At 45.3% G+C, this 9852-nt stretch overlaps 1 protein-coding gene across 2 annotated transcripts in view; it reads left to right on the plus strand.

Moving 5' to 3' along the window:
* LOC121724500 (zeta-sarcoglycan) overlaps positions 1-9095 on the plus strand; it is a 228376-nt gene extending 219281 nt beyond the window's left edge. For both annotated transcript variants that reach the window (XM_042111102.1, XM_042111109.1), the window contains exon 8: positions 8207-9095. In XM_042111102.1, the coding sequence (XP_041967036.1) occupies positions 8207-8404 (198 nt within the window). In that variant the 3' untranslated portion in view covers positions 8405-9095. The remainder of the gene's footprint in view (positions 1-8206) is intronic.
* Positions 9096-9852: the final 757 nt, after the last annotated feature.

Raw genomic sequence — 9852 nt, forward strand, 5'->3', positions numbered from 1 at the left:
GATTATGCTAGCTGGCATCCGTTACACAAACAAAAGAAAAGAAGACCTGCCAGAGTCATATTCTGGTTTCCGTCACTGCTGGATTTGGCTGTGCTTTTCACATGGGAGATGATGGAGATGAACAGTATGTATCTATCTCTATATGGGAGATGATGGAGATGAACGGTATGCATCTCTATATCTCCAGGATCTCTCTAGTGGGACCTCTCAGCTAGGGCCCCGAGATATTGCACTTGTAAATCCAATATCATTTGCCATCATTCACAGCATGGTTGCTAATACTGTATATCACCAGAGAAAAAAGCGTCCTGATATGATGGCCATGATAGCCATGATGTCCCCTACTAGCCCGGCCCTGTGTCTGTATGTAATTGATCTACATTGGACACTGGGGTGCTCTTCTTCAAATGGCAGCTTTTCATGTCTAATGCTTTGACCGTGGCAGTCGTACAGAAGGGCTTATGAATATACATATCAGAGTATGTGCTGGCCAGAGAAATGCAGCCAGGGCCATGAAGCCACTGCCAGCACACAGTTACGGGATGTCGACTATAACAGAGTCTCACATTGTCAGAAAGGGCCATCTTGTCCTGTATTGAGTGGACTTCAAACGAGAGCGTTGAGCACATGACTGGGTGGAAGTGCTGTTGGTGTCGTGTAAGATGTGTAGGCAGCAAATTGGCTTTTTCTGGTTGAGATCACCATGTTTAATATGTAATGGTTACACTGTACGTTTCATCTGTGTCTAATGAGGGAAGAGGGGAAGTCAGGAGGGTAGGCGAGAGAAAAATAGCCGGAATTGCTTTTTTATTATTTAAGTATTTAAGTAGTGATTTAAATTATAATTCAACATAATGGGGGATTTGCTGATCTAAATCTGGCTGAATATGCAAAAGTGGTGTTTAATTTTTAGTGTCATTTTTAGCGCTGCAAAATTGCTGTCATTAAAGACCATGGAAGTGTACATATTTTGCACACGTATGGTGTTTTCTGTCCATCTTTTTTTTTACTCATCCATTAATATCAGCCAGCCGTAAAACATTTACGAGCTGCAAGATGTTGCCTTCGAATGAGCTGGGAGGGATTCAAAGCAATCCAAGAGAAACATCACTGACAATTTAACACTCAGGGACTCCATTTGAAGGTCATGTTTAGGAAGAGTGGATCTTCTGAGATCTTGCCATTTGTATGCATTTGTTTGTTTGGTTATGAACTCCACACATGCTCTTAATGGAGAAGAGCAGTATAAGTTTGGCATATTTGAGGTACTCTTATCAGACTCGTCTGTCAACACGGGAGCTTTTCAGTTTACAGTAACTAACTGAAATGCCATAAGAAAATGTGAAAGGGATTGTTCTTCTCACTTTGCTGAGACGTTGGTTTGGGTGACATTGGTGGAGTGGCCCATTGTGACGGCTTCGTAGAGGCACTCCCGTGGGAGTTTGGGATTTAGCCGTGCTGCACGCTCTTTTTCCTGGGCGACGTCATCTGGACGAGATTTGCTGAGTCATCGCGCCAAGAAACAGCTCCCCAAATGCTCGGAAGCTAACCTACATTCCAAAATCTGTAGCATAAGCAAAACTAGCCCATGATAGCTGCACTTTTAATATGCCTCACAGAATGCCCTCTTCATCCGAGTGATCACAGGAAAGCAGGCACCTCAGCTGCAGCCTAACATAAAAGTTTTTGTGTAGAACTCTGAAACCTTCTTGGGGTTTTTTGTCTTAGAGTCTACAAAGGTGGGTGCTGTAGATTTCACCTGGGCAAACATTAGCAGACCAGCTTGGCCAAGTTTACACTGAAACTCCAGAAATGAGACTGCCAGAAGGACTGAGTGATTCAAAGACATATAATCCAACACAAAATTAGCAATAGCAATTCCTGCAAAGTCACCCCCGGAAGAGCTGCTTTCATTGTAGTAATTTGCTGGAGTCAATTTGGAAGGATTCAAAGAAATAACACCTACCCACGCACACAGACTGTGTCTTTACTTGTGATTTCAGGGCAAAGTGCAGTGGAACAGGCAGAGACTGAGAGAGTGGAACTGCAGCAAATGAAGATTTTGTGAACTGCCCACACAACACCATCCACATCAAGATTTGTGTTTGAGACTTTTGTACCTTTCCACTCCCTCCCCATCTTCCTCTCCCACACACACCCTGAGCCCAGGCCCCGTGAGCACGCCCAGTCATGTGAAGTTAGCGATGGCCTTGCCTGATTGACATTGATTCTTCACCTCGTTCCAGCATCCCTGCTTCCACAAATTAGCGACGCTGGGTTGAGTTGTCTGCATTCTCTCCGTCTCTCCTCCTCTCCTCCCTGGCTAGCCACTCACTTTAGTGACTTCTCTTTAATTAACTTGTGAAGAGCAGAGCAATAGATCATTGTGTCCTGTCAATCCACCTTCTCTTTCACTCCTCCTTTCTCTCTTTCTACCCTAATATTTCTTCATCCTGGACTTAATGAAGAGACATGTGCAGCGGTTTCACACAGACTTTTGGCCCAGGGTGAGTGGACGACAGTTCCGTGCTGAGCCAAGTGTGACAAAGAGATGCTTCTTGGTTCCTGAGCAGTCATCTCATCGCCTCGTCTTCTCGTCTGGTTCTCTCTCTCTCTCTCTCTCTCTCTCTCTCTCTCTCTCTCTCTCTCTCTCTCTCTCTCTCTCTCTCTCTCTCTCTCTCTCTCTCCGTATCACAAGTCCCGTTCCGGTGTGGTCAGACAGCAGACCGCGGCGTCTGTCTCCCCCTGACCTCCATCTCGCGTCTCTCATCTGCCGGGACGCCGCAACACAATTTACAGCCGGCGCTCATATCAGCGGCGGAACATCTGATTTACCCCCCCCTCTTTTCTTCCATTTGCTCTCTCTCTCTTTTCTTAATTCTCTATTATTCTCTCTTGGGGGAGGAAGACAGGAGGAGAGGACGGGGGCAGGCGAGTGGGTTAGGAGCAAGAGGAGGAGAGAAAATAGATGTTTCTGTCAATTTGGTGGAGAAAATAAAAGGCGTCAGAGAAGAGAAGGCTTAAAGCAAAATCAATGTTGTCAGCAGCTGCCACTTAAAAAGCTACATTAAACTTTCAAAGTTTCTTCTTCATTCCCTCATCCTCCATTTCTGTTTCTTCCCACTCCCACTCTTCCCTCCTGTGGATGGAATTAGAGCCAAACACCGCAAGGCTGACTTAGACATCCCATCACTTCTCAGCTCTCCATTAAAGTAAAAGGGAACGAGAGCTGACAGAACATTCTGGAATTATGCCTCCCTTTCCTCAGACTTACCTCAATGGACCCAACAGGGTGGGGGGGGGGGGGCGTAACTCTTTTCTCTATTTTTGTCATTTTTTTTGTGTACGTAAATGACATTTTTTCCACAACACTTAACAGTCCCAAAGACTATCTTTGTGAAACTCATATGGTTTGGTCTGCTGTATCATTCACTCCTCCCTAAATGGCAACTCTAGCCACTAACAAAAAGAGACCCAGAGACCTTTTCTCTGTCTCATACAAAGCAATTCCACTGCTAAAAGTCCAGACTGAAACCAATTTATCAGTCCCAAGCATAGATATGTAGAATGATCGATGAAGTGCAGCCATTATAGTATTATTTCTTTTAAACATCTCTTGTCAATCCCTATGACAGGCCCTTCCTTAAATGACCATAAATGATATTTATGATTACAACCTTTCTGGCTGGGGAAAGTTTGAGAGATATAGAGAGAGTCACAGAGGGAGAGTGTGCACGAGATAGACTGAGAGAGCGAGCGAAAGAGAGAAAGAGAGAGAACAGGAGAGAGAGAGAGTCCTCTGGCTGGTCATCCCCACTTCATGAGGTAGATAGATACACATGTTTCACGAAAGCTAAAGTGACAAACTGGCGTGGTTCTGAGCAGATTTGGACTAATGCTTCATTTGTTTGCATAAGGCCACATAAGCGAAGCCCTGCAGACCCGTGGGGACCGGAGGCGCTCGCCATGCATCTTAATAAAGCCTTTGGCACGGCCTGGAATACATGTGATTTAGGTGAAATAACCGAGAAAATCCCCCCAACAACACACAACGCCCTCTGGCAGATGAAGACAAATCTATAAGGGGCGACAAACATCAGGCATGGAATGCCGCCACGTTACTTAATCACACGGGTAAATGAGTCTGGCCTGCTCCACAGCGCGCTTTGGCGCGGGGTGAGCCAGCTTCATTTCTCATTAGTCCAAGCAGCTACTCACCTGGCTTGGCCACAGTCACAGCTCAGGTCTCATTAACACGAGGAGGCAAGCAGGACAGTGCAGAAGCACATAAATGAAAGAATGAAAGTTTAAGGATAGATAGACTACATCCAGGCCTCAGAGAGAGAGAGAGAGAGAGAGAGAGATGGCCGAGTCTATTTAAATTCTGTTATTTGATTGTGTCTCTCCCCCTTCCAGAGACTTGGAGAGGACTAAGGCGGAATTGGGGTTTTATTTGTGGGTTCCTAGCAGCGAAGCTGTGAAAGCACCCGTTGTGTTTGTACCTTTTCTTATTATTATTCATCTTCTTAGTTCCGTAATAAGAGTCTATGGCAGCTCATGGAATCGTATGGTAAAAAGTAAAGTAAAGTTTCATGATTGCACCTCAACCTCTCTTATGCTACCAACGGATCAATGATTTTCAAACATGAGGTACCATTGAAATCCTTGGATAAAGCCGAGTTCAACACATCCCGTGATGTCAATTTCTGCCATATTGGATTTTTCGCCATATTGGATTTTTATTGAAAACAAGAAAGTTTTCACGAAATTTGGCATAGGTGATCTTCAGTCCAATCAGTCTAATCAAAACTGGCGGTGAAGATGCCAAACAGGAAGTGAGGTTATATCTCAGCCAATCTTTGGTCAATTGACATGAAACTTGCTGTGAGTACTTGCCTCCTTACCACACATAATGTTTTCATGGAAACAATGTTTTGATAGGCTGCTAGGCCCCCACATTGCTGCGTATACTATATTTATTTATCAACTATATATATTTATTTTTTATTCTTTATTTGACCACAGTGTGCAAATTACATTAGCACCGCAGGGGAAGCTCTGCAAGTATTTTACACCAGATTTTCTCCCATTCCCCAAAACATTCAAACACACACTCACACACTCTCACACTCACACACACACACACACACACACACACACACACAGAGACACTCCCACACTCATGATATTTTGAGTGAAGCTCTTGTGTTGTAAGTCTTTGGGGACTTATGTGAGAAGTATGTTTGGATAGGGAGGAAAAGGCCTCCAGAGACGGTGAGTTCGACAGCCGCTCTTCTGTTGTCACTGAAAACAAGTGCAGGCAGCTGAGTGTGTGATTCTCCGTAGCAGAACATTCTGGAACTGTCAGCAGGTGTGCAGGGGATCACTGGACCTCATCAGTGGGGCTAAATGTGTTTTATTCTCATTTGATTAAGCCCAGTAGCTCATTAACCCAGCCTGCCTTGCTCGGGGCAGTGACATGAATCATTCCAAAACTGATTTCTCTCTCTCTCTCTCTCTCTTTTAGTCACTAACTCCCTTTCTCCTTCCTTCTCTCTCTCTCTCTCTCTCTCTCTCTCTCTCTCTCTCTCTTTCAGTCACTAACTCCCTTTCTCCTTACTTCTCTCTCTCTCTCTCTCTCTATATTGCTCGCTAGCCCCCACTCACTTGCTCTTTCTCTTGACTCACTCACTCGCACACTCTCAGTCAGTCAGTCAGTCAGCGAGTCTTTCCAGGCCTTTTTCTATTTGCATAATTCATTAAAATACACAGTTTTGGACTTCACTTCCATTACGTTGGAATTGCTTTCGGAGCGCGCGCTGTAGACAGGCAGACACATGTTTTGCAGTGATATGATTGGCTCTTGGTTTGATGTTGTTATGGTGGGTGAAACGAGCCACAGAGGGCATATGGGCCTAGTCTATCTGTGTGTGTGTGTGTGTGTGTGTGTGTGTGTGTGTGTGTGTGTGTGTGTGTGTGTGTGTGTGTGTCTCCGACTCTAGAGAGCTTCCTCCCACTCCTCTTCTTCCTCCTTTTGGCCCGGTCCATCCCTCTCTTATTTTTCTCACTGCTTCTCTTTCTTTCTCCTCCACTCCGCCTCCATCTCAAGTTGTGGAGAAGAAACCATCCATGAAAAATGTTTTGACCGCTAGTAATTGCCGATCTGCACTTTCATTCTGAGACTCGGCTACTAGGCAGCGGGCATGTGTGTGTGTGTGTGTATGTGTATGTGTTTGTGTGTGGGTGTGTGTGTGTATGTGTATGTGTGTGTATGTGTGTGTGTGTGAGAGAGAGAGAGAGAGGTAGAGAATGTGTAGCAGTGCATTTGACAGAAACAAATACGTACAGACACTTTCATTTGGGATGTGTGTCAGCCCTAATCCTTTCATAAGCCTCACCAAATGACTTTCGCGCAGGCTACACTCTCAGTATCTTTTCTCTCTTCTATCTCTCTCTTTCTCTCCCGTCATCTCTCTCCCTCTCTCTCTCTCGGTTCCTACTACCAACGGTATGACAGCAGAGCAAGGGGTCATCTTCTCCCCATAGCTCTGAGGCTCGAGTATTCCCGGGACTCGCAGCAGTGACCCAGAGATGTCCGTGTGGTAAACAGGATTGGATTAGGTTTTTCCCAGAGTCGCTGATCCTATTGAGGGAGTTTGACACTGGCACTGCGGAATTCTGCTGGATGCGGCACAATACCTCCAGAGCAGGAAGCTGATGGACTGTAGGGAGGCTCTGAGAGAGAGAGAGAGAGAGAGGAGGGGGAGAGAGAGGGGGGGAGAAAGAGAGAGAGTGAGAGGGGGGGAGAGAGAGGGGGGGGGGAAAGAGAGAGAGGGGGGGGGAGAGAGGAAGAGAGGGAGAAAGAGAGAGAGAGAGAGAAAGAGAGAGGGGGGGAGAAAGAGAGAGAGAGGGGGAGAGAGAGGGAGAAAGAGAGAGAGAGAAAGAGGGGGGGATAGAGAGGGAGAGAGAGAGAGGGAGAGATAGAGAGAAAGGTAGCGCTAAAGGCTGCTTTCATTAGTTATAGGCTAATGGAATTAAGCTGGGCACAGGGAGGATTCTTAATACACACACACATATGGGAACTAGAAACCCATGTGCTGAGGCATGGACCAGTGCTCCAGTGCTGTTGATTAAAGCAGGTTTATTCGGAAGCTGAAATGCTGTGTGACTTGACAGATGAAAGATCAGATAACAGCACTGTGATTATCTGGGTGCAATGGAATAAGACGATCGGCTAAGAGGGAGCGTGGGTAAGAGTGCGCAGGGTGCTCCCATGACTGTCAGGGCCATGTTTGGTTTTTAGAGATATGGCGTGTGAGTGTCTGAGGTGCTGTTACCTACGCTAATTGGTGCCTGTCTGTCGTCGGTCACCCCTCTGCCTGCCTCGCCTCTTTCTTCTGTTCATTCTCTTTATTCAGTTCTTCTGGCAGAATGTTTTGTACGTCACAAAGAACAGAGAAACTGTCACTTATCCAAGAGGCATTACTTTGTCTTCCCTTAACTGGCAGAGACTACAGAGTTTGGAGAAAGTGGCAGATATCAAAGAAAATAAATCATGAAATTAAATAAATAAATCAGAAAGAAAGGCTTTAATGAATTTAAGTTGATGCCCCCCCCCCCCCCCCCCCCCCCCACACACACACAAACACACACACACACTCCCTGCCTTTGTCTGGTCAAAAGCTTGTTTTTCAAATGGCGGCCAAATGGCATCTTTCATTGTCTAGCTGTGTAAGTCTCTGTGTGTGTGTGTGTGTGTGTGTGTGTGTGTGTGTGTGTGTGTGTGTGTGTGTGTGTGTGTGTGTGTGTGTGTGCGTGTGTGTGTGTTCATAGTACTTCAGATAGCTAGAATAGTAGTGCCATATTATGTACCTCTTATTTGACTGTCCTAGACTAAATTAGTCTATGATTTGATTCAAAATAATAGATATATAGATGATACAAATTAGCAGGTAAAAATGAGTCCTGTTTACAGTGCATGTGTTTAAACTTAATCCTGTGGTTGGACAACCATATCCATGACTGGTTGAGGAAATGGCATATATTTATTCAACATTATCTCTCTGAAACTAACACAGCTTATCCTCCTTTTTTATCTTCCATCTCTCCTTTGCTTTCTCTCCTCTTTCTCCTCCTTCTGTTCACTCCTTTCTTTGGGCTCTCCTCCTCCTCTGTCTGCTCTCTTCCCTCTCTCCCCCCTCTGCAGATCTTTTTAAACGCGAACACAATCCGCCTGGGGAACATTCCTCACGGCACGACCGACCCCCTGCTCGCGCCGGGCACCACCTATCCCAAGCAGACTGTGTACGAGGTGTGCGTGTGCCCCAGCGGCAAGCTCTACCTGTCCCCGGCCGAGAGCGCCTCCACCTGCCAGACCACCAACAGTGTGTGCTTATGGAGCTGAGAGAGGCGAGCGGGCCCCTGACCCCCACCGCGCCCCCCCAAACCAACACCGCCCCAACACCAGAAAGGCCTTCCTCCCCGTCTCCGCGCCACTCCCCGGTCCAGCTGCAGCAGGCTGAAGACTCACTCCAGGCCCCCGAGCCCACCATAGTCTCCGACACACTCGTCTGCGTCCAGCACTCGTGTCTCCCATGCCGCTTTGACTGCCATTGTTTGTTCAATGTAGCGATAACCTCCTCACGCTTTCCTTCTGTCTTTACCATGTGTCCTGTTTCTCCATTGTGTCTTATCATCTGGATGCCCGACTTCTTTTATTTCACTTTTTATCTATCTATCTATCTATCTATCTATCTATCTATCTATCTATCTGTCTGTCTGTTTATGCATTTTATTTTCTAACTGTGTCTCTTGCTTATTTTTCTTCTTTTTTTCTTTTTTCTTTTGTTTGTCTGAATCATCTTGTCATTTCCTCTTTCTGCCACAGTTCTTCACTCTCTCCCTCCATTCCGCATTCTTCCGCCCACACACCCCTCTCTTTCCTCCACCAATGAAAATCAGGAATCGCTATAAATAACTCAGCTTGGGAAAAGCTGCATCTTCCGAAGTTAACTGTACATGGAGCAAAAACAGATTTGAAAAAGATATATATATAAATACATATTTGTTTGTTTGCTTTTGGTTGTTGTTTTACATTTTGGGTTTTATTTTTGTATGGAACTCTGACCGAGATGGAGGGATGGATGGATGGGGTGTTTTTTTGTTTTTTTTTGGGGGGGGGGGGGGGTTTGGTGTGGCACCACACTATTCTGGACTCCGGAGCTCTGTGGAGCAGGCCCACGTGCACACACACACTCTCTCTCTCTTACAGACACACACACACACACACACACACACACACACACACATGAAGACAAGCCCTACGGACTTGGTGTGTGTGCATGTTTGTGAGCGTGCAAGGGTGTTTTGTTTAGATTTTTTTCTTAAAGAAGCGATACACAGGTGCCTTTGCTACTGTTGGTAAAGCACATTTAAATCCAACTTCTCCAAGTCATCCACAGTGGACCACTCTTTCTCTATCTCTCTGTTCATCCAGAAAAAAGACTCTCTATAGGTGTTTTAAAAAGACAGAGAAGAGAAAAGGAGATTAACCCGATGTAGACTGGAAGGATAGTATGATTTCTTTTTTTTCTTCTGATGTCTCTCTTTTAAAAAAAAGATGAAATGAAATAAAAACATGAACAAAAGCACAAATTATGCCATGTATATAACAATACCAATAAAAGATAATAAAACAATGACAGTTTTATTTTAAACACTGTACCCGCGGATGCTCTACTGCTCTGTTGCTTCTCCTTACTGTTGTTTCCATGGTAAAGCATATTTTTATGTAATGCCTTGAGGTTTAAAAGTGTTCCTAACCAGTAATTTTTATACACTTCTCACAACATG

This window comes from Alosa sapidissima, chromosome 1 (assembly GCF_018492685.1).
Source record: "Alosa sapidissima isolate fAloSap1 chromosome 1, fAloSap1.pri, whole genome shotgun sequence".
NCBI classification, from domain to species: domain Eukaryota; kingdom Metazoa; phylum Chordata; class Actinopteri; order Clupeiformes; family Clupeidae; genus Alosa; species Alosa sapidissima.